The sequence below is a fragment of the Ixodes scapularis genome, unplaced genomic scaffold (assembly GCF_016920785.2).
Source record: "Ixodes scapularis isolate PalLabHiFi unplaced genomic scaffold, ASM1692078v2 PGA_scaffold1__304_contigs__length_218370807, whole genome shotgun sequence".
NCBI lineage: Eukaryota > Metazoa > Arthropoda > Arachnida > Ixodida > Ixodidae > Ixodes > Ixodes scapularis.
The window spans coordinates 107,661,270-107,687,311 of NW_024609846.1; the positions used below are offsets into that span (position 1 = coordinate 107,661,270).

A 26,042-nucleotide genomic window follows, 5' to 3' on the forward strand; every position below is an offset into this window, starting at 1 on the left:
CCTCTAGAGAAAAAGTTCTCGGAGAATCGTTGTCTCCATGTTCGGTGCTTTATCTTCTAGAAGCTGTTCCATGCGTCGTAGCAGTTCTGTCGGCTTCCTCCCACCTAGTTCTTCTGTCGTCAGGAGTTGCTGCAGCCTGCGGTGTTTCGACTCTGTTGTTCGTCGGATGAGTTCACTCTTCAAGTATTCATAGGGCTGGTCTTCTGGTGGAGCGCGAAGAATGTCCCGAACGACTTAGGCCGATGGCTGCGGCAGAGCGGAAATGACGAGGTCGAACTTCGTCAAGGACGATGTTGTCTTGTTCTTTAGGAAGGTCGACTCAATCGTGAGGACCAGAGTTCCGAATCGGCAGCCCAGAATTCCGGTACCTTGAAGTTGACCGCAGCGACAGCAGGCGTTGTTATGTCGCCCGACGACGCGGAAGCTTGAGTGACGCTCATTGTTCCAAATAAACGCAGATATTCGAAGGCAAACTCACTGGTTGATGGAAGCGACTTGGCGGGTAGGAGGTCTTGTTCCGAGTCTCGGGTCACCAGTTTGTAGCAAGAAAGATATTTTCATTTGCTAACAAATCGTATATTTACATTATTTACAAAAGAGTCAAAATCTAAAGATCCTGGAACGTGGAATGCGTAGCCCTTCGCCTTGTCATCTCGAGCCCCCGCGTGGAAGTGCTGTTTTCTCGTGCTGGTGGTCTTCGTCTTCTTTACTCCCAGTGATGTGCCGCTACACTGATAATGCAATTAACTTAAATGTGCATGGCGAAGTTTGCGTGCCTAGAGTCGAATGGAATTGGTTTCACTTGATTGAGCGGTCACGGCTGTCGCTCTTAAAGTTGTGGAGTCGATATTGACTGTGTGTTTTGTCACAAAGGAAGTTTGCGTGGCTTTTCAAAGCGCAGTAGTTTAGTGGCATTCTTTGCTCTACGAAGAGGTCTTTGCTGCTGTACCAATCTTGGACACCCGTCGCCTGCAACATCTCTATATGTAGTTTGTTTAATAACTCGTTACAATCCGTATAGTGTAGGGGCACATATGGCTTCTCAAGCTATATAGGAGCAGATTTTTTTCCGCAGTCTTCTCCATGAAATACATTGTTCATTAGAATATAAATTTACAATATTCTTTAGAATAGAAGTATACAATGTTCATTAGAAACGCTCACTTATACGCTAATGTAAAATCCAGTAGGAAATCTTATGGAAACCATGGTGCTCCTCGCGAAAAATTTGGAACGCTGCATAAATGAGTATTTTCTGAAAGATTATAAGAGGTGGAATATTCAGAGCTGGACACTCAAATAAGAAGTGAAGCATGGTGTACCTCGAGGCTCCATTCTGAGCCAAATTTTATTTCTAGCATATAAATATAATATTACATACGTCCCGGATCTCCCCCAGTAATGTACGCCTCTGATACAAGTGCATTTGTTTTCCGGTGGGACAGGAACTTTTATTGAATATCTGACGAACGGATACCTAAGAAATCTGTCGTCCTGGCTTCAAACTAGTCAGCTACCATTAAACTAAGATAAAACTAAATATCTTTGTGTTTAAACCAATAAATATAACGATGGACTCTCCATTATTCTTAAACATGTAGGTATTTTGTTTTTTTCTGGGAGGGGGGGGGGGGAGAGGGGTTTGGTTTAATTGGAGACTTAAGTGGACAACCCATGGTGGCCGAACTCAAAGCAGAACTGAAAATATCAGTTGGCTGCACACAGGAAAACATTTCTTATTCCTAGCCGGCTTTAAAAATAATGTACTAGTATTTGCTTCATTCTGAATTGTGTTAAGAATCATGGTTTGGGGTAAAAGTGATACAAATTAAGAAAAATATAGTTATACAGAAGATAGTGTTAAGGTTGCTCGAATACTACAAAGGAAGTATACTCGAATTTCCTAGCCATAATTGTTTGTTAGTATAGCATCAAGGTGAATAAAATGTATTATTTCAAATTTCTTTAAACAGTATGCAAACCGAAACTATACAAAATAAATGAGGGAGCACTAAGTGAGTGGTATGCATGCTGGTACGACAAAAGAAGCAAGCCTAGCATATGCACAAACTAACGCCAAAAAGAAGCTCTTTTATACAGTTCCAAATTTGCTATTTGACACAAAAAATACCTCGATTTTTGAGTGGCAAATTTAAATTATAAACAAAAAATTAAAAGTAGGGGTCTGGGAATTCTGGTTCGGATTGAATCGCACTGCGTCATGTATTACCTTCACAGTGGAACGCAAAGCCACGAAAACCGCTTCTCTTAGCAAAGTCGAATCTACAGATGACACTGCGTTATTCGATGCGAACCGATATTCGTCTACTATTAATTAAAAGGCTTCTCTCAACTGATATCGCATAGCCATAGTCACCGATATACAAATTTGTCATAGCACTTCCATCGCGGGGCTTTTTTATAAATCTCTTTTTACATCTCATTACAGGCAAGTATATCGTGAATTGTTTTTCAATGATTGTATCGCCTTCGTAATTCTCCTTCGTACACATGTTTTTATCGCTTCAACAACAACAAGAAAACACTATCTCGACGTTTTCAAACACTTCGCGTTATAAATGCAGAAATGGCTTTGTACGTTACACAATGCTTCTGCTGTGTCCTCGTTTTAGTGTACTTGATTCAAAGAAACTATTTGTTAAAGTAATCATTTTGTATTATTATTAATTTTATGTTATGCGCGATGATGGCATGTTTTTCTTTAGGAATCGGAGTTTTATTACATATTTGTTTTTCTTTTAATATTTTGCTATTTTTATTCTTAGAGTTCATGTTAGAGTGGTCTGTTTTTTTTAAGGTTTCTGGTGACTTGTTTGGTAATCCGGTGAAGCAGTTCCTCGTTAACTCTTTGTTACTGTATGACAGATCGAAGATGCATGGCCTGCTTTAAAATAACCAGCTCAAAGAAGAACAAATGCACTCGAGCCCAGGTCATCAGCTCGAGCTGCGCCAACGATGATTAGAATTCTCATTAGCAGTCACCATATTTCCTTCCCTTTACGAAGACTTGTAATTGTAACGCATAGGGGTTGCGAGTCGGATATCTCCCACTTGTTTCCGGCTCCAGCATGAAGCCATCAGGCACTGTAATGTCGGTGGGCTCGAGTTTTACCGGTAACGCAGTTTTTTTTCTGTAAAGTTGTGACGTACTCGTTCATTTTCCAAACAGCAACGGGCAACGTACTTAAGTTAGTTATTTCTAGTAACAGGTGGACGTAGCTACGTTACTCGCTACAATTTCTTCCCAATACCTGAAAAAAGCGAACGTTATTTTTGTTCGCTCTTAGCTGATAAGACTAATCGGACAGCGCCAAATCATGGTGTTCTTCGTGTTTCTTTACGTGTTCTATCATCGCTGAACCAATCATGAAAAAAAGGCCCAGTTACTTGAGCTTTTGATGCTGTTGATTGGTCCTATTAACTGGCATGTCGGATGAGTGTGGAGTTAAGCTGAAATGAAGTATAAGCGCCAAGTCATTATTTATTGCACTCATTTCAGGTACTTTCAAAATTTTGCCTGTCTTTTCCCCACGCCAAAAGTCCTACTTTAAGAACACCCCCTACGCTCACGTCTATCGCCCCAATGTCGAAAAACGCTGACACCAAAAATAAAAAAAAAAAACCGCTGTTGTTATTAATTTATAAATAACAAGTAACGCAAAAGTAACGTGTGTTATTTTTTATCGGTAACGGTAAAGGTAACGCGTTTCTTTTATTTTGAGGTAGCGTAGGTCAGAAACGCGTTTCCCTATTTGGCAAGCAAGGAGCAACGTATTTCGTCACTTTTTTTCAGTAATACCTACAACACTGGTGGGCTCCAGCTGGGTGTGCAACTGGGAGGACCGGGGAACATTCATAGGAAATGCTAAAATATCAAGATCATCTTATGTCACCCTTGCTAGAGGTGATCTGCACGAATCCGACGGGTTTTCTAATCTTCATCCAAAACTTCTTAAGTGGCGTTGCCAATTATTCTGGTGACAACGCCTATAACCTAGCGTAATTTCCTGAATGAATGTTTTACCCACACCTGCTTGACCATATGAGGGAGGATCCCTTCGCCTTTCTTGTTTGTTTCGTTTTTGAGACCGTATCTTTGGCGCTTCAACAAATCAAGAAACGTCCGGTAGGTCCTGCTGGTGAGCAGCGGAACTTGGAGGTTACTCTGTCAAGATGTGAAGGGTGATCGGGTACTTTAGAAAGAAGTCTCAGATTCCTGTACTCATGTCTCTTTGGGAGGAACGTTTAAAAGCAGTCTTTAACGTTTTCACGAAATTCTCGTCCTCTCCCTTTCACTTGAGGTGATACAGAGGAGTGAAAAGACCCATGTGAAGAAAAAACCTCCTGCAACGCATCGACGGTATCGGCTGTTTTTACTGACTGCATTTCTACAAGTTCTGGCCATTTGCTAAAATCATCGAAAACAATAAGATGGATTTGCAGATAGAGTTCTGCGAAGCCAGCATCAACTCGGTACCATGGTCCTCCCTGAGATTTTCAGCGATGAAGTGGAACTTTTATCTTGTCAGAGACGCGGCTGCAGAGCTCACATTTCTGCATTATCCGCTTAAAACCCTGTCCATGTGTGGCCACTAGACGTATGACCGTGCCAGAATCTGTATGTTGGTTTTTCCTACGTGTCCTTCATGAAGAAGATTCATAAATCTTCGTTGAAACTTGATTAGGACAACGGCTCAGGAATTCCACAGGATGCAACTGTTTAAGATGGTTTATTCGGACCAGTGTCTGTGAAATAACGCGAGGTCGCCGGCTGTCGCCTACTCTGTACAACTTTTCTCGATGTACAGGGAGAAGGCAGGGTCTGACGATCTTTCTGTGATGATGTCCGTTGCCTTCACTGGAAACTTCGTCAAACTTTGTGCGTGAAGCGCAAATACATCTTGGTCGGCAGAGAATATTATAAAGACTACGCTTGCCATTTCTTTGTCGCAGCCCACGTCTGGGCCTTCTGCGAAGCATGAGAAGCCATCAGCGTCTCCAACGTCATCCATCGGCACGTTCTACATTGTGTAGGTGCAATTCATGAAAATGAGTACCCAACGTTGGACTCTGCCCGTGTGACGGGGATACATTTCAAGGGATCGAATATGGTTGTTAGGGGTTTGTTGTTCGTATATAACACAAAATTGTGCCCCCAAGCATACTAGTAAGACTTCCGGACGGCAGATATTTTGGCAAGTGTTTAATTCTAAATTGGTGCACATGCACGCTCTGCTGAGTTAAAAGTTCTGGAAGCATGAGCGATGGGGCGTTCTGTCATCAATCCCAAAGTAAATCACTGCGCCCACGCCTTCAGACGATGCATCTGCCGTAAAATGTATGGGTAAATCAAGGTCCAAGTGGCCTGAAGCATCCGTAGCCGTGAGGCGTTTGATGTCCTTAAACGGGTCTACGCACTCGCCAGGTGGTTTTTATTCCTTCTTTCGCAGTAGCTTGTTTAGCGGCGCACATCTTTCAGTCAGGTTTGGAGGAAACTCGCCGTACACTGTTAACAAGTCCCGTGTACTTGGTGAACTTTTCGGGGTGAAAAACACGCTATTTACACAAATCACCTTAAATGTACACGTTGAGTAATAAATATTCCGTTTAAAAATCATGCGAGGTTGTAAAAAACGTGTTTTGGTTCGGTCGTACACGCGTAACCGCGTAGCCGACCTCAAAAATACGCATCACCCCCGGCGACGACCGCAGCATTGCCGGTTATCGAAGCACCGGAGGGCTCGGGGACACACCTAGAAAGGGCCGTGGAGACAGATGCCGCGGAAAGAAACAGGCCTCGGACACAGATATGCACCAAAAGCAATTACGCCATGACGCGGGACGGGGCGAAGCTTGCGCTTACCGTGCTCCAACGTTACTAAAACACTCAGTTGGGAAACTCCCATAGAGAGAGCCCTAAAAATATGGCCCCAATCTGTCTCCGAGCACCGAGCTAATGACGAACACAACGCCACCATTTCTCCCGCAGCGGCCACTCGAGAAACTGCACGTGACTTCTATTTTTGGCTTTGACAGGGGTGAACCCCCGTCTCTCCGGCGGACGCGCCGCGTTGATGTATTGAAGTTAAAATGCACCTAGGTCGGGACGCGCTACCTGAAAGGCCCGCTGAGGCATGGTTTTATAAAAACAATAATAATTGTTCCGCAAACCCTTGCGAACTAAAGATGATAAAAACATCACGCGCCCATCATTTGGTACTAAACTCCAATAAATTTCATACAAAAAGAGTCTTTTCCGTTTGTTTTTACGCAAAAAACAGGCTTTCAAAAAGCTCGAGGTGACCATAGTACAGACAAACGAAAAAGAGTGGCGCTGTTGTCGCATTTAGCTCGGTCTCGGTGGACGCCAGCGGCCTTGGGTTCGACGGCGAGTTTCCCAACTGAGTGTTTTAGTAACGTTGCCGTGCTCGCTGCCATTGATTCTGGTCGATGGCAATGCGGCTTCCCTCATGTCGCCCATGTTTGTATTTATTTCAGGGGTCTTGATAACAGTTTCCTTCACACCCCAAATAAAGTTATGGGACTAATTACTTCTTATTAAATTTATTATTATTATTATAATTATAATAAATATAAAAATAAAATTATAATAATTAATAATAATTATTAATCATTAATTAATGACTAATTACGAATCAATTACTATATATTAATTAATTAATTATTTAATGGCGTGCTTTCGATCGAAACAAGTGATATTGCAGTTGGTTTCGTTTTGGCTTCAACCCTTCAACAGCAAGCGAAGGTGCGGCGCCGCTTCCCATGCACCCTTTTCAGAATGTACGGCGCTCCGTGTTGGCCGCGATAATAAAACTTTATACCAGTTTTGCTGCATCTGTAGATCATCTTAAGTTAGAACTGAGAGAAAAAATCTGGCCACGGCCCAACGCCGATGTACGCTGGACGCTAGAGCCGGTTTTGCTTTCGTTGTTTTTGTTTGGTCGGAGAAAATCTGGACAACGCACGTTTAACATGGTGCCGGTATTTTTTGGTTTGACGGGACTCGAGAATCTCCGCTGTTTGAGAGCAGATGTAACGAAGACGTGACGGGAGAAGTGCTCCGGTGATGCTGCCGGAAGACGGAAGGTATCATTCGTAATCGTCGTGTGTGCATTGAAAGCGAAGGGAGTCACAGCGTCCAAGAGTGCGTAACCACAAGCCAAGCTTTACGACAGCGCTGCGTTGACTTCGGCGATCTCGTTCTGTTTTTTGCAACACGGCGATGCGAAAAGAGCTGGAACGTTCGTGGTGTCCGGTGCGGTGGTTGCAGGCAGAAACCCGCACTAACACGGAGCGCAAATCGGTTGTTGTGGGATTGAGGTTCGACAGGTTCAGTCCCGTCGTCGTCAGCTGATCCGGTCCAGCTTGCCCGGCAGGACGCAGCGAGCGTTTTTAAAAGTAAATATTCCTTCGTTCCGTTTCATAATGGGGAAGATTCCCTACGCATACCGTAAGTAAAAAGCTGCGGGCGTTTTGAAAAAAAATTACGTCGTTTTAATTGAACAATAGACTCCGGATTGCTGTACCAAATCTGCTGATTTTATGCTTCGTGTTGTTGGACTGCGTTTGCACAGCCACGTGTTTGCACAGCGACGCATACCGCTCGAGTAGATTCGGTTCTGCAAACGACCGGTTATACAGAATTTAAGGAAAATTTAAGTCACAACCAATATTTTCTTGTAAATGTCGTGTGAGTTTGTTGCGCTAATCATGCGGTGTGAATAAAGTAAGGCAAGATTTCTTACCTGCCCACAGATGCATGAGCTGAGACCAATATTTATGTAGTGTAGTGCTTTTTCTTTATGTTGGGAAGAGGCTTTGGTGCATTTATTATGGTGTAATCATTTAAGAGTTGAGAAATTGGCGAGAGCGAGCAAGCTTTCTAACTTTGTCCCTTTTCTCCCTGGCACTGCCCCTAGATTCAAGTTTCAGCTTCAGTAGGCATGCCTACCTAGCAGGTACAAACTGCTCTAAAGCAGGTGAGACTGGGGAAGTCATGACGGTGCGGACTCCGTGTTTCGCGCTTTTCGCAAGGTGGCTGGGTAAATACTTTTGCGAGGTATGTGGAATATGCAAACAATTTTGTTATGCCCGTCGTTCGCGTCTTTTCAGCAAAACGAATATGATGATCTAAAAAGGAGCAATCACAAGCCAAGATTTACAATAACAGTGCGTTTGCTTCGGTGGTCCGTGTAGTTGTATTTTACCCTGCTCTCTGCAACGCCGTGTCATGACGAAGAGCTGGAACGGTCACCGTTTGTGCTGGCCTACCGGTTGACAGAAACCCGCATCGTCCACATCGGCACCGAGTGCACTTGGGCTGTTGATGCTCAAGCCTTTCATCCGCGGCTTGTCGCCAGCTGATCCTGCTCCTCGACGGTGAGGAAGCGGCGAGAGTGACCTCTGAAGTAAATGTAAATCCTCGTGCATCTAGTTATCCGGTGTCAACATGTGGAAGATGTCCATCGTGTAATGAGGGCTGGAACGACGAGCGTTTTGCCTTGCTTTTATAACCGAAACCAGAACAGCGAGATAACAGCCTTCCACACTCCAAAATGATGGAAGCAATAAGATTCAACAGATCAAATACGTTACCGGGGATGTAGGCGAGGCGGCCCACACTGTTTAAACGCTTGCAGTATCCACGAATCGTACTAGGAAAAAAACGTCAACAGAGAAGGAGCTCGCGATTCAGCATAATGCAGTGCTACGCGCCCGTAAATCTTTAAAGTTCGGAATAATAACGCTATAAAAAAAAAACAACAAAAAAAACGCATCAGCGTTGCATAAGTCATCACGATTAACACCGGTCACAAACTCCCAAGCCCCACCGCTCCACTCGACACCGACACGACTTTCGACAACAAACTGCATCAAAACGCCCCAAAAGTGAAGGCGTCTGCTCTCGTACTGCAACAAGCGGAAGTGAAGTGTTGGGTGGATGTCCTTCACAAGAATATATAAAAAAGGCTTTGCGCAAGGATCATTTTCATTTATTTTTAATACATATTGATAAAATACCAATAAATTGTTTTTCTATCTGATTCAAGCTAGTCGGACTGGTCATAACACTGGTCGATCATAAAAATAACAAATATCTGAACTTTTTAATGACAGGTTTAAGATTCATTGTAAATACATTGTTATTTTTTCGCAACAGACTAATCTTATAGATTTTGGCTACGTTCCTTTTAAATGCGAACAGTTCTTACATACGGCTATCCATTGCGCCGCATTTTGCGTCTTCTATAAATCTGTAACGGGCAGCGACCAAAGAGCTCACTCGCAAATGTCAAGCGTATATACGCCGCGGGTAGAATAGCATGTTGAGTAGGAAGTATGGGGCGCAGTGTCGGTTGTTGTGTTTGTGTATGTCGGCGCAGTGTAATACGTGGCACTCGTGTTGTCTGAGGTGTATGTTGGGCTGCTCTCTACTCGTGATCGTTCGCAGCGTATTAACAGGCTCGTTTTTTTATAGGGTGCTAGAAATCTCGCTAGGTGGCGCAAGTTACCGCCCGATTCCACGTAGTTTGCTTGAGTTACTTCTCCATCAAAGTTCGGCATTCGTTTTTCTGTCTAGCGGCTCCGTTGTAGCTACCGACGCCAACGTTGACCGACGGCGACGACCGCCGACGACCGCCGCCGACGCACGTACGTACGTACCTTGGCACGTACACTGTTAGCAAAAATAACACGCCCAGACGTGTAAACCGTTGTCCCATAGCGGACTCGTCGAAACGTGTTCGTTTTACACAAGGCCATCTGTGTTTTTCGTCTACACATGAGGTGCTGTGTAAACTTAACACGCTACACCGTGTCTGCCTTCCGCAAAACCGTTTCGAGCGTGTTTCCTATGAAACATGGCGGCCAGCGGCCGAGAACAGGCGAGAGACGAGCCCAGCGAGCCGCGCGCCTTTCAGCCGAATTGAAAGCACACAGGGCGCGTTAGTTCTCGTTCGATGTCTTTTATACACAGTAAAGTCTCCAAGCAGCGGACGTAGCTACTTGCAAAGGTACGTACGTGCGTTGTCGGCGGTCGGCGGCGTCGGTAGCTTCAACGAGCCGCTAGACAAAAAAAAAAAAAAGAAAACGAATGCCGAACTCACATGGATAAATAACTTGAGCAAACTATATAGAATCGGGCGGTAACTTGCGCCACCTATCAAGATTTCTAGCAGCCTGTTTTTTTAAAAAAAGACGAGTCCGTTAACACTGCGAACGACCACGACTACACAGCAACCCTACATACAACGCAGGCAACACAGCACACCACTACACAGCACCGACAAGTACACAAACACAACAACCGACACTACGCCCGACACTTCCTACTCGATATCCATTTCTCCCCGCGGCGCATATAAGCTTGACATGTGCGGGTGAGCTCTTTGGCCGCTGACCATTACAGATTTATAGAAGAATACACAAAACACGGCGGAATGGACAGCCGTGTGTTAGAACTGTTTGCATTTAAAAAGTATGGAGGCAAAATCTATAATGTTAGTCCGTTGCAATAAATAACGATATGTTAACAATAAATCTTAAACCGGTCATGAAAAAGTTGAAATTTTTGTTATTTTCTTGCTTGACCAGTGTTATGAGCAGTCCGACTAGCTTGAATCAGATAGGAAAACAAATTATTGGGATTTTGTCATCACGTACACAATAATAAATGAAACTGATCCTTGCGCAAAGCATTTTTTTATATATTTTTGTGAAGGACATCCGGACATCCGCCCAACACTTCACTTCCGCTAGTTGTAGCAGCTGCAGTACGGGAGCAGACGCTTCCACTTTTGGGGCGTTTTGATGCAGTTTGTTGTTGTATGTCGAGTCGGTGTCGAAAAGAGCGGTGGGGCTTGGGAGTTTGTGACCGGTGTTATTCGTGAACACTGGTGTAGGGCGCTGATGCGTCTTTTTTTTATACTGCCACCACCCCGAACTTTGCAGATACACGGGCCAGTAGCAGTGCATTATGCTGAATCGCGAGCTCCTTCTCTGTTGACGTCGCTCTCCTGGTACCACTCGTGGATACTGCAAGCGTTTAAACAGTGTGCACCGTCTCGCTTACATCCCCGGTGACGTACTCGACCTGTTGAAACTTATTGCTTGCGTCATTTTAGAGTTATCTCGTTGGTCTGGTTTCGGTTATAAAAGCAAGGCAAAACGCTCGTAGTTCCCGCCCTCAGTACAGGTTGGACATCTTCCACACTTTGACACCGGATAACTGAATGAACGAGGATTTACATTCACTTCCGAGGTTACTCTCGCCGCTTCCTCACCGTTGAGCAGCAGGATGAGCTGGCGACAAGCCGCGGATGAAAGGCTTGAGCATCAACAGCCCAAGCGCACTCGGTGCCGATGCGGGCGACGCGGGTTTCTGTCAACCGGGAGGCCAGCACAAACCGTGACCGTTCCAGCTCTTCGTCATGACACGGTGTTGCAGAGAGCAGCTAGGGTAAAATACAGCTACACGGATCACCGAAGCAAACGACTGCTATCTTAAATCTTGGCTTGTGATTGCCCTTTGTAGTAGATCATCTTATTCGTTTTGCTGGAGGGACGCAAACGACGGGCATAACAAAATCGCTTGCACATTCCGCATATCTCACAAAAGCATTTACCCTGTCACCTTGCGAAAAGCGCGAAACACGGAGTCCGCACCGTCCTAAGCTTCCCGTTTTTTACCTGCTTTAGAGCAGTTTGTACCTGCTAGTAGATATGCCTACTGAAACTGAAACAGGGCAGTGCCAGAGAGAAAGAGACAAAGTTGGGAAAGCTTGCTCGCTCTCCAATTTCTCAACTCTCAAGTGATTGTACCATAATAAATGCACCAACGCGTCTTCCAAAATAAAGAAAGACCACTACGTTCACAACATAAAAAATGGTCTCAGTACATGCATCTGTGGGCAGGTAGGAAACCTTGCCCTAATTTATTCACGCCGCATGATTGGCGCAACAAACTCGTTGCAGGACCGAATCATCTACTCGAGCGGTGTGCGTCGCTATGCAAACGGAGTCCAACACGAAGCATAAAAAACGGCAGATTTAAGACAACAATCCGGAGTCCATTATTCAATTAAAACAACGTAATTTTGTTGAAAACGCCCGCTGCTTCTTACTCACGGTATGTGTCGGGATACTTCCACAGTTTGAAACGGAACGAAGGAAGATTTACTTTTAAAAACGCTCGCTGCGTCCTCCCGGAGCAGCTGGACCGGGTCAGCTGACGACGACGGGACTGCACCCGTTGAACCTCCACCACGCAACAAACAATTTGCGCTCCGTGTTAAAAGCGTGGTTCAAACAGACCTGGGATACAAAGCACCGCACCACACACGACGAATGTTTCAGCTCTTTTTCGCATCGCCGGGTTGCACCAAACAGAACGAGATCGCCGAAGTCAACGCCGCGCTGTCGTGAACCTTGGCTTGTGGTTGCGAACTCGTGGACCCTGTGACTCCCTTCGCTTTCAAAGCACACACGACGATTACGAATGCTACTTTCCGCCTTCCAGGAACATCACAGGGGCACCTCTCCGGTCACGTCTTCACTATGTGCTCGCAAACTCCGAAGCTCTATGCGAAGCTTCTCGCGTCCCGTCAAACCAAAACAGTAGCGACGCCATGCGTACGTGCCAGATTTTCTCCGGTCAAACAAAAACAACGAGAGCCAACCGGTGCTTGCTTCCAGCGTACATCGGCGTTGCGCTTGCGCCGTGGCCAGATCGCTTGCAGTTGAAGGTTGAAGCAAAAACGAAACCAACTGCAATGTCACGTGTTCACATCGAGGACACGCTTTTTATATCCATTTTAACTGTTTGGAACGAATAATTAGACCCATGACTTTATTTGTGGTGTCTAAGAAACTGTTATCAGGACCCCTAAACTAAATATAAACATGGGCGACATGAGGGAAGCCGCATTGCCATCGCCCAGAAGATGGCGGTGAGCACGGTAAGCGCGGGTTTCGCCAACGTCCTGCGACGTGGCGCAATTGCTTTTGGTGCATATCTGTCTCCGAGACATGTTTCTTTCCGCGACATTTGTCTCGACGGTCCTTTTTAAGTGTGTCCCCAAGCATTCCGCTGCTTCGCTAGCCGGCAATGCCGCGGTCGTCGCCGGGCGCGATGCGTGTTATCGAGGTCGGCTACACGGTTATGCGTGTATGACCGAACCAAAACACGTTTTTTACAACCTCGCATGATTTCTGAACGAATTATCCGTTACTCATCGTGTAAATTATGGTAATTTGTGTAAATAGCGTGTTTTCACCCCAAATATTCGCCAAATACACGGGACTTGCTAACAGTGTAGCTACGTGCGCCGCTTGGAGACCGTTTACTGTTTATAAAAGACATCGAACGAGAACAAACGCGTCCTGTGTGCTCTCGATTCGGCGGAAAGGTGCGCGGCTCGCTGGGCTCGTGTCTCGCCTGTTCTCGGCTGCTGGCCGCCATGTTTTATAAAAAAAAGCGCGCTCCGCCGTGTTTCGCGGAAGGAATAAACGGTGTAGCTGTCAAAGTTTACACGGCACCTTATGTGTAGAAGAATAGCACACATGGCTGCGTGTAAAACGCACACGTTTTGACGTGTCCGCTGTGGGACAAAGCTTTACACGTCTGGGTGTGTTATTTTTGCTAACTGCTTACTGCACCTTGCCGAGCAGAGATCTTAGCTTTCTGATGCTCTTGGGCTCGGGCATATTTAGATTTGGAGACATCATTTTCCTTGAAGGTGTAAAGCGTTGTGAGATGCGACTCGCCCGATGTATTTGAACTTTTCTTGGAGTAAGGCGCAATTTTCTTTCTTGATAATGAAGCCGTAATGTAGGAGATGCTGGGGAACCCGTTCTAGGTTCTGTCAATGCTGACCAATGTTCTTTCCGGTCACGATGATGTCGCCGAGGCAGCAAGCGGCACCTCCCAGTGCAACAGTAACCTGGATCATTATGCGTCAGAATACTGCTGGGGCGGATGCCACCCCAAAGGCATCCTGTTAAATTTTAATAGGCCTTTGTGAGTTCTTATGAATAGTGCTGTCCTTACGTTCCAGACAAGATCCAACTGAAAGTACACCTCTCACAAATCCAGTTCTTTTTTCTAATTTATTGCCGCCGTTGAGTTTGGCGAAGAGTTCTTGTCTATGTAGTAGTGGGCGCTAGGCAATGTCGAGTTGCGGGTTCACGGTAACACTGAAGTCACCGCATACCTGAACTGATCCATTCGACTTTTGAATAACAAGAATCGCAGTTGGCCACTGGGAGAAGTTCACGGGTGAAGGAACTTTATTCTTGACTTGCTTGTACAAGTACCTTTTTGCGGATTCTTGCGTAGCTAACGTCATTAGGCGAGGTTTGAAGAGCCTTGGGTTTCCGTCAGGCTTGAACCCAGATCAACTTTGACTTAAGTGCAACAACCCAAGGCACCAGTGAACAAGCTCGGGAACATTGCCAGCATTCTCTGGAGCGAGGTTTGATCTTCCAGTTTCACAGATCACACAAACATTTTGTTGAGGCCCAGCTTCAGCTTGTCGGTCCAAGCATTTGCAAGCAGGTTGATCTGTCGTATATCAGTTACCAATGCTTCGAGCTCCTGAGGGTGTTGCCGATGCGTAATCTTTTCCCGATTGAGGCAGTAGACATTATGATCACATTTTTGTAGCGTGGGACATCCAATCATTTGTTATGACTCCGTGTCAAGAAGTTTCAGCTTTGCACCTCTGTCAACTTGCAATTGCAGGGGTGTTCCTTGCATACTGCAGGTGCCAAATTTTCAATAAGGTTCTTGAGTGACGAAAACATTGTTGATCATTTTCACCTTTTCCTTTTGTTTGCCAGCTGTGTTCCGAAGGTCACTTCATCGGCGTACCTTTGCAATGTGGCCTCGTTTAAAGGGTAACTAATTGGAATTGGCATGTCTCAAAACAATGTTTGTGCGAAGAAAACAATTACAGAAATATTTAAGTGCGCGGGATTGATTTTAGTTTGTGGCTATTTTGACTGTTTTAAATCGCGCGCCACAAAGTTGGTATTTACGTCACGGACTGGCTGCTATAAGCAACGGAGCGACATGAGGTAGCAACTCTTCTCATTGGCTAAAGATTGATTGACAGATTTTATCTTGGTTGTTAAACCTTTGTGATATGTTGTAATTTCCTTTTGAGCGGCATATTTTCACGCTTAAAGATTGACCCATGTAATGAGAGTTATTATTCTTTACAAAAGGTTTACAAGACGGGCACTCCCGTTTGGATTCATACCATAACGAACAAAAGCTTCGCCATTCTTTCATGGCAGCCGAAGTCTTTGCTCCCGCCTGTCTCGTCTATCTCGACTAGTCGTTCCGCCGAAGTGATCAGTGTTTCGTGTTTACCGAGGTGCATGAAAGAGACTTCCCGAAGTGAAGTAGTGTGTGTTTAGCAGTTGTCGCAGATTTTAGTGATAGGAAGCGACGCGGGGTTTTGGCGTTGAGAGCGCGGTTAGTTACTTTTGATTTTCTTTGCTTTCTAAGCGTGCTTTTATTTGTTTTGTTTTTTCTTGCTTGAGGGTGCAAATGTTCTCATTTTGGAGATGTTAGTTCCTCTAAAACGGCGCCATCGCTAGAGGAGTGATCGAGACAGCGAGTCTTCTAGCAGCCATGTCGTCTCAAAAGATGACAAGCTGAAGGCTATTTTGCTAGAGGCAACCGGGCGTTAGCGTAGCGACAAACGTGTCCAGGTATGTTCTCGTCATTCCGCTCCAGATGCCTTCGAGATTCGCACCGGGTGCACCAAACGTCTGCGACTGAGACACAGCTCTTACGTAAAAAACCTGCGCCTAGTTGTTACGTAACAGCTATCCGCAGAAGCCTTCGGACGTCCAAATTCTGCGTTAGACGACAGTTTTTTTTTCGGCTTCCGAGCCACCTTACGCACAGTTGTCTGAATTGAATGTGTAATGTTATCGTAAATCTTGGCTTGTGATTGCGCCTTCTTAGATCATCCTATTCGTTTTACTGGAGAAACGCAAACGACGGGCAAAACGAAATCGTTTGCATATTCCGCATTACTCGCAAAAACACTTTCCCAGTCACCTTGCGAAAAACGCAAAACAAGGAGTCCGCACCGTCCTCGATTCCGCGTCTTTTACCTGCTTTAGAACAGTTGTACCTGCTAGCAGATATGTCTACTGAAACTGCAACCTGGAACATAGGGACAGTGCCAGAGAGAAAAGAGACACAGTTGCGAAAGCTTGCTCGCCCTCCCGAATTTCTGAACTCTCAAGTGATTGTGCCATAATAAATGACCAACACCTCAACCCAATTTAAAGAAAAAGCACTAAGTTCACTACGTAAAACTGGTCTCAGTTCATGCATCTGTGGGCAGGTAGGAAATCTTGCACCAATTGATTCACACGGCCCCTATTGAAAATATTTCTACAGGGCCCATCAGCCTTGAAGGATTATGGGACGTAACAGGCCTTCAAAAATACCCTACAGAAAAACCCTTCAAAGATACCCCATAGAAAAACCCTTTAGCCCTACAGCCCTTCAACCCGTCAGACCCTTTAGCCCATCAACTCTTTAGACGCCCAAATGACTGTGAACCATCGACAAAAATGCAGTGCAAAACCTTATTGAGAATTTATTGCAGACATTTAGTTTTACATGCATAATACAACTCAAAAAGGCGATAAAAAGCAATGTTAGTGTAAACCCGGCGCAAGGAGCTGTAGATGAAAGAGATGATATCGAATAGGGACAACTGACTTCTTTATCACAAAGAAAAATACATTTCAAAGTAATCACAATGCCGCTGGGTATATTCCTGATGTGCGGTAGCTCAGCTAATAAAACAGGGCAGGTGCACCTCACGGACACATACACAGTCTCAGTAAGCACGTTTAGCAAAAACCACGAACTCGCAAGCAGCAACCGCCACCCTTGAGAAATCCTGAGCACAGTCACGGTTTCGTCCATGATGACGTCGCGCCGGCGTCTTCAGCGTATTTTTCGCTCGCTGGATGCTTCTGAAGCCGGACGGACGAAGAGGCGCAAGGAACAAGGCCGGACACCGGCCGTCATACACCGTCTCAGGACCCACAGGGCCATAATCCCAGTGCGCAGGCGCAACATGCGGTGGGACACTGACCCCGACTGCCAGGCTTTGCAGCGAGTAAGCCGACACCGGCCACCATTTCCTTGAATGCGCTGGACCAGCGCTGACAGAACATGATGGCGCTCGAGCGGTTTTTGAAGGCGGCCAACGCCGAACTGTGTTTCACCTGCGCAACCAAAGAAACTGCACGGATCAAAACAGACCAAGGGGCGAGCTCTGAAAGCCATGCTTACCTTTCTGGAGGAAATTGGTCCGCATCCGCGGTGGCGGCGGCGGTAACAAGCTAACCACCCACGAGCCGAAAGAAAATGGCTATACTGGCTTCCCCACTTACCACTCTCTCCCGCGGACCGCTGGAGACGCGTCCCTGCCCGTGCCCCTCTCCCAATCGCCGGGCGGAGAGAGGAGCAGTGTGGGTTGCTTTTGCGGACCATCCCGCACGGAAGAACCGGTTCCCGGAACGAGTCGCTCCCGCGTCCCTGGGAAACGCACTGCTCTAGGCTTGTCTTTTTTTTTTTTTTCTAATTCATTGTTACACGAATCTCGCCTCGAGCGGACAGGATTGCGTTCGCCTAAAAAATTGAGGAACTTCTCAATTCAGCGAAGTTCCTGAAAAAAATACTCTGTGGCCACTTGACTTTATAAAATATTCGCCACTGTTTTTGAAAATAGGTCATGCACCCCTGATTACACCTGAGCGATGCATACCGGTAAAAAAATTACTGTATAGGGAAATGAAAGGCCATCATGAAAGAGTGCGTTAAAATAGTTGTACTTTGAAAGTACATTGTATTTATAAGACTTTACTTCAAGTACATTGCATACAGTGTAGTACTTACTAGTTGAAGTACACCACGTCTCATTTACTCTGTACTTTACTTGAAGTACCTTTTAGATGTACATTACCCAACATTGTGCAGAAGTAAACTGCTTCACCTATTCAACGAGCAGCGCAGAGTGGTCTCCTCCGTCCAGGCGTTGTGACTCCGCTTCGGCTTTTGGGGTAGGACTCGGCCAAGCTGAGTGCACCGTCAAGAGTGAGGTCCTTCTGGACTCTCGAGTACCATGCGTGCACGGACGCGTGTGTCATGGAGACTGACAATGAATCCTTTCAAAACTGTGCAACATTGGGCATCGGTTTCAGGTGCATACTCGCAGTTGGTGATGATTGCTCGAAGCACTGCTACGAAGTATTTGACCGATTTATTCTTATTTCTTTTTAATGTTTCTTTGTGTCTGCGGATTCTTCTGCAGAAGCGTCTAAGGCAAAATGCCCAAGTGCCTGACAATGACTAGCCCCTTCTGGGTGTTCAGCGGGCCACATAAACGTTAAGACGGAAAAAAGACGCATTATACAAAAATTTCAAATACATTCAATAGCCAAATCTAATCAAATTAAAAACAACCAAATGATCAATATTTAATAGCATACAAAAACTAAACGATAAGATTTATAAATATTTTCACGGAATAGTCCGATAGTCTAAAACACATGATTTGTATACAAGTTTGTACTAGGCTCAATGGACAAAATATATCGAATGATGTTGATAAAAAGGGAAAGAAAATAAAGAATATACAAAGCACTTTCTGCGCAACAGCATTGTAAAAATAGAAAAATGCAAATTCAAGGTAATTCAATGCAAGGTCATTTAAGGCAAATTTATAGGTCAGAAATATAAAGGCAGGTGAACAGGTGCTATAGTCGGTTACAAGTCAAGAAGGTAGGAGAAGCTCCTCCCACAAGTGTGATGCGCCCGTTTCAAATCTCTCCGCAGTCGAAAGAAGAGTTCACTGGAAACGCTCCTTGTTCCGCTTCAATGGATTCCCACTTGTCTCCGATCCCACTTTTTAAGAAAGCGACCTTTGTATTCATCGGAGAGGGAACCGAGCCCCTGAAAGCAGCCTTTGTATCCATCGGGGGGGAAGCTAATCCCCGAAAGTCGTATTTGTTTCCGTCGGTGGGGGAGAACTCTAATCTCCCTCTCGTGGCTTCCACAATGCTAAGTCAAAGCCGAAAGATAAAACAAATATGTAAAAAAAGGCAAGACCCTCCTCGCGCGTTGGCCGCGACGTCACGGAAACGGTGGGACGCTATTGGATGCGGAGGTGGCGGAGGGATATCTGATTTCCTTTGAGAGGCATTTGCCGCTACCTTCTTAACCTGTAACTGACTATAACAAAATGTGAGAGCTCTGCAAGCAAGACTTCATTTTTCTTTCTTGACGAGCTGAAAACAGTTTCGCCCGATCGAAGTATTTCAATTTCTTTGTTTTTATGTGTTTTTTTAGTTTCTTTACTCGCTTCTGATACGCTTTATTCGAGAAGCTATTCAGCACCTTGAATGTCTCGGCACGAACTGAAGCGATCAATAAGTTCGTGTCCGTGTCCACCATAACTTCATCGACATCAAGACAAGCTTCGAACCTTATATGGTACAGTCTCCATTGCTCCTCGTCGGGCGGAATGTCTCGGGACCATAGAAGCGTTGGGTAGAATTCTCCACCATCCTCGTTGCATGAATGTGCACGATCTACTCCTGTTCAGTCCACTCTTGTTTTTGACCCTCGCCGCCAGTGAGTTGGTTACTATTTAACTGTTATTACAGTATGACAGGCCGAAGAGACATCGCTTGATTCTAGCTAATCGCCTCGCGGATTGAATGCGCTCGAGCTCGATCCATCAGCTCGGGCTGCGCCGACGACAACGACGATCGTCTTAGAGGATACCTCAACTTGTGTAATCTGATCAACGTTGGAATGTATAGTTTTGTAAGCTGCTTACAATGCTTTAGAATCTTGCTGCGCTGTTCATTTTTCTATATGTTGAACTGCATGGAAGCAAGGGCCCGGCTATTGCAAATAAAGTAGAACGAAGGAAAAAAATGTGTCCAGCTGGCGTTTCGTGTAAGTGACCCATTGTTTTGTGATAAAAACAGTACATTACTTGTATTTCGTATCTTGGGATATTTCACAAAATATGGGGCGAAGATATGAATTATACAGGTCAAAATGCCTGCGATAAAATATTAAAATTGATTTTAAGATGATTATTTTTTTATCAGATGGACACATTAGTGGATGTGCTTAACAGTACTTTTGGAGAGATGCTTGAAAATAATACATGGATGGATAACTCTACACGTAAGGAAGCAATGGAGAAGGTACTGACGCTTATCCGTATAGTGACGATGTACTAATGAGGTCATTCATTTCAGCTTCAGAAAATGGTAGCAAAGATTGGTTACCCTTCTTGGATACTGAACGAGACGTATCTTAATGGCCTTTACGAATACGTAAGTTATATTACGTCGATTACAGAATAATAACCTTTCATATTGTGGTAAGATTTTTTTCTGTGTTCTATATATTTTCGGGGGTTCCAGTCGATATATACCGAGGTTGCATAAATATGGAAATACAACCAATAGGTTGCATTTTTCTGGTATTTTATGTACATGATGTTTAATTTTAATTTCAACTGTCTCTTTGAACTGCGTGAGAGTTAGACAAGTGCCCTCTTTACAACGTATTTATGAAGCTTGGATGACATTAGTTGAGGGGAAAGTCGTCATGGTAAGCAGGCTATTTAAACTAAAATCCGTTCCTGAACTTTTTAGTTATTACTCTTTAACGTCATGTTGCAACGCATTAGAGGAGATGTGCGAAATCGCTAGGAAGTCTCGCAACATTCAGCGCATGCTTCATATCGGCCATCTTTGTTAAGTCGAACTCGGAGAGCCGGAGAGCCGCTTCAGCGCGTTCATGAACCATGTAGGCCGCCGGAGGATTGACTCAACGATGGAATTTTCCGAAGTCAAACCATAGCATGCGGCGAAACAATTTAAAAGCTTTACATGCGCTTTTTGAAGACACGCTTGCAACTTGTGCGCATCGACAGCGACATCGTCTCGCCAGCAGAGCAAGTCGTACGTGTTTTGCCTTCGGAGCGTACACGCGGCCCTCATCGGTGTCGACACAGGTCTGCGACTCAAGGTATGAAAGTACTGTTGCATATGAACACGAACCAAGGAAGTTCCACTTACTAAAATGGTGTATTAGAAACAACGCATGACCTACGAACAGATCGCTTCTATCCGTGATTATGTAAAATTGGGCGCATCCTACTTCAGATTTGAGTCGCCGCATTTACTTCCGAGGCACGCCGACACGGTTTCAGTGTACATCCCATCTCACAAATTGTGTTCTGCGCACGCGAAAAGACGAGTTTGACAACTTGGCTTCGCTGAATTCGTTGTGTGCATAAAAACCCGCGCAGAGAAGATGCTTTCAAAAGCGTCGCGTTCGGTGCAGTGACAGAACTGAAGACGCCTTTGTAGCTTATTTGCACATAGAACGTCATAGTAATACTTCAGTACGCTGAGAAGTTGCAAAGACGCGAAACGTTAAAATCATTAGGAAACGTGTGCTCACAACGTGGCTCACCTTGCTGTGAGTGAGGATTTATGTAGGTTAGAGCAGTACCTTCGCGGCGTGGGTTATTAGCACTTACAGCCACCAAAGGATAACAAAGAAGCTTACAAGCCATAGAGTGATTCACTATCAGAAATTCGCCGTGATTTAAAGCACTCGCCATGAATGTATCGCGGTAGAGAAGGAAATCAAAAGGTTTGCGCCATCATAGTTATATCCTGCAAGGTTGCAGTCCCCGATATACAGAAATCCTGTACGTTGAAAAAAGCCGTGCCCTTTCCTACAGTACATTACATTAGCGATAGGTAGCATCATTTTGTTCAGGCTAAGTGTACACATCGCGAGACTGTTAGTGCGAACATGACACCGGCGCATTTTGCGTTATTTTCGAACAGCAAATTAAAGAACGCAGTTTCACCACCGATTTTAGTCCCCCCAAAGAGTTTTTTTCAAAAGATACATAGTTTCTTGCGATAGGATTTTAAGTGTCAAAATAAAAGAGGAAAACCCGACGATGGTTTTCTCGTGCTAACAGCTCAAGGGCTCGAATAGAAATAATAAACGAATAAACGATACATTTGTGACACATACCTTGTTCTCATCGCTGTCGTTTACGCCGCCTTGCTTGCAGAGGGGGACACAGCAATTTCATGACGTCTAGCCGGTAGGAAAAGAAAATCGCGAAGCACACACCAGCGCGCACCAACCCGTCATGCCGCTTCTCTGGAACTAGCCAAGATGGCGGATCTAGTTCTTCTCGCGCCTAGTAGATGACTCTGCGGATGTCGCATATCTAAAGCCCCTTGATAAAGGCGCTTTTTCCAGTACCGCCAACAATTGTTGTAGAAACGCACTAGACACGTGCCACGAGCGGGTGCTCCGCCGCCATTCGCCTCCAAGGGCCGCTCATTTCAGTGCGGCGCCGCCATTCGCTTCCAAGGGCGGCTCGAGAAACGAGCCTTGTGCACTGGCGTGTTTGACGCTACTTGCAAGCTAAACGCATACACATCGAGGGGCTTTACGTGTATATCCTATTGACGGCAATTGCTGTCAAAGGAAAGACCAATAAAAATGTGAAGGTGCAATAGCAAAATGAGCTTCAGCCCTGCCCTCATTGACGCTTAGTAGAGTGACCTGATCGTTTTAGCCATGTCAACACGTGTCGTTGGCGCACCGACCAAGAACGGACTGCCGAGATAGTGAAAACGTGACTGTAACGACTACGTCACTCTTCCGAGTGACGGTGCGGGCAAAGCTGCGACACTCTCTTTGCGGGCAGTTTTTGAATTGGAATATAAACGTGAAAGTTGACAAATTAACACCTAAAAACCTATGTAGTATTGCTACACTTGTCCATCGTTCTGTCATATAATAATAATTTCCGTCAATAGTGCAATTTAAGCATATTCCCTTAAACCAATATTTAAAATTAATTAAAAAATTTAGTTAATGAGGCAACTTATCACGACGATTATTTCCTCACATAGTTTTTGTTCTGCTTGATAAAAGCATGGCGAAGACGGCACTCGCCTAACCCTCACCCCCTTTTTATAAAAATAAATGTTCGAGTTCAAAACCAAGCACCCAGTACATGCGGCTGGCCGGATATAGGGGGTGTTCATCAAAACTCTGAATACTTATAAAAGTATAGTTGAAATAAATAAATGCTTGACTGGAAGGCAAAGTGAATTCAACGTAATTATACTTAGATATGCTATATGTGAGTGCCCTATATTCAGACTTCAGTAGGCTCTCAGTGCATAGTCCGCTTAAAGTTTGGTTTAAAAAAAAAGGTTTTCCTTGAGCTGTACGCACCTGCTTCATAATTCACACCCGGTCCACAGTTCGCGCCTGATGCCAAGTAAACGGGAAAACATAATTTCATACAGAGTACACATTTCACAAATACCTCCTTCATAAGCTCAAGAAGGATCATGCATCATACACAAATCATCATTAAACTATCCTTCCATTCACAAAATCTGTCATGTATCGGCATAAAGCACGATCAAGGAGAAAGGAATTCTTGCGTATTCCGTACTTGTACGATGGTCCGCACCGCGTAACATTTACATTAACATGCTATAGTTCGGTATCTATAGTCCTAAAATATGGCTTACGTTTTGATGGGGAAAAACCACGAGACATGCAAATTATTAACATGTGTGTGTGTGTCTGTGTGTGTGTGTGTGTGTGTGTATTCTTTTTTTATAGGTGCCTGCAATTTTTTTGAACCATTCATTTCTGAATGTTCGGCGCGGCCTGAATTTAAATCACAACATTCAAGACCTTCTGAGTTTACGAAAACCGTATAAGAAAGAAGATGAGTGAGTATTGTCAATGTCTTTATTATTGGATTTATTTGTTTCATCTAGATGTCACTCTTGTCTAGAGTTACAATTTTTTCATGAAACTGTCCAGGTGGTTCACAGGTGCGGCGGTGGTAAATGCTTTTTACGGTTCAATGACTAACGACATCAGTAAGTACCCAAACGAAAAATAAATTCCAGAGCAGTAGAGATCCAGTTTGAATTTTCCCCTTTCCTTCCTTAGGCTCAAAACAGTCATCACGGTACACTATATCACACTGTTAAGGCATCTCTCAAATGAATATTTTATTGAGCTGTGGGTTTGCCTAGTAAACCGATCGAAACGAGACTGGGCTCATGCAGGAGCAGCTTAGAGTAGCTCGATATTTTGTTTTTATTTATTTATTTGAAAATACTATCATTACTTTCTTGAGTGACATTACACAGAGGGTATTCGTAACAAATATACACACATCAATGCAGGGAGCGGTTGACAATCAACACATATTAAAACGTACGCAGCACAAGTTTGTGACTCTAACAGGTTAACAGCTGAGTGATTAATGTTCAAAGGCTGGGGTGCCGTTTCTATGTACACGATTTCGTTCGGCAGTCGGCTCCTGGCTTCAATTGGTCTTATAAGAAAAAAAAATAGTATTGCTTGAAAAGGTCGGTTCAACTGTAGGACGTTTAGATTGTTTTGGATTGGAGTAATCTGCCTGACCCTTCTTACCTGCTGGGCCAATATATGTAATTAAGGTAAAATTAAACTTGCTGTCAATAATTAAAAAAAAAGTCATTTAAGCGTTGGGTTTCTCGCCTTGTTTGAAATGGTTGGAGATTGCTCGATTGCAGCCTTTCCGTTCAAGATGTCATTCTCGTTTAGTTGGAGTAAATAAAGCCAGAAGCTTGCCTTTGCACCATTTTTATCAATTTATCAATATTTTGGTGTAAGCGGACCATAGACTACAATTGTCTTCTAAGGTGGGGTTTATTTATGCTCCATACGAACCAGTTTAAACTTATCTGGTGGCGTGCTTTAATATGTCTATTGGCAAGCATAGATTCCTCTATGTGCTTAAGCAGGCGGTATCAATGCGTTTTCTCCGCGTTAAATTTTTTGGGAAGGTAACCCCAAAGATACTTGAAGTCTTACACTATTCCCAGTTTTTTGTCACCGAAGAAATATCGAAACAAAAGGAAGCTCTGCTTCTTAGTAATAGGGGAATATAAAAACTTTACAAAACGTATTTTTATATTTCACGCGTAACACGATTCCTCTATACAGTAAAGATATATATTTAATGATGTTAATTGTTACGGAGAACTTACTGTTGAACAGGTAGCTAAACAATCGTTATGAAAACGTCTGACCTGAAAGTAACGGCATCTTAACGGGGTTCTTTCGCCATGACTGAAAATTGTCATCACCAGTATCACCATTCTTAGTCCCAAGCTTCATGTTTCGATTTTGTAACTATGTAAAAATGCGGTGTTGTTCTTATGTACATCGTGTCAGCATTAGTTTTATTTACTTCATTGGCCTTTTGCACTGCGCGAATTTGCCAAAGTTTCCACGCGTTTTGGTTTATGTTTGGCGAATTTTCGTGGTCAGAATTGTTATGTAACTTCATAAGTAACTAAAGATTAATTTCAAACAGAAATAAATGTATTCATCCAACTTAGGATTTTATTTTCTGTACTTGCTTTAGCATTCACCTTTGTGTTTAAATTCTTAGTTAAGTGTATTAATTTAGTTTTTTTTCGTTTATAATCACATTTTCTTCCCCATCCTTATGACTGTGCAAGATGCCTAACCCACCCCCTTAGTAAAGAAGTGTAAAGACCCCTGGTTTATAAAATTAAGAGTGAACCCAGTTAATATTAATGTGATGTAGTCAAAAGCACTTTGATTTTGATAGTTTTCTGTACGGTACCCTATCGAACGCCTTACATAAATGAATGCAGATGATATCGACTTGTGAGTGGGGCCAGCTGAACATGAAAAACACATAGAGAAAATATGATAACATTGCCACCGCTGAACCAAATACAATTATTAATGCCTCTTTTTCTTTTCTGCTAATCCTTGATGATGGTTTTATTTTCTTTACACTAACTTAAAATGTTTTAATTCTCTACACTTGATTTAGGTCTTCGTG

The 26,042-nt window shown here is 44.2% G+C and overlaps 1 protein-coding gene across 1 annotated transcript in view; it reads left to right on the forward strand.

Annotated features, from left to right (window-relative positions):
- The window catches only part of LOC120841965 (neprilysin-1-like), a 171,987-nt gene that overhangs the window by 90,909 nt on the left and 55,036 nt on the right, over positions 1–26,042 (forward strand). Inside the window, exons 11-14 of the mRNA XM_040212953.1 lie at positions 20,203–20,301; positions 20,356–20,433; positions 23,786–23,898; positions 23,993–24,051. Of these exons, the coding sequence (XP_040068887.1) occupies positions 20,203–20,301; positions 20,356–20,433; positions 23,786–23,898; positions 23,993–24,051 (349 nt within the window). The remainder of the gene's footprint in view (positions 1–20,202; positions 20,302–20,355; positions 20,434–23,785; positions 23,899–23,992; positions 24,052–26,042) is intronic.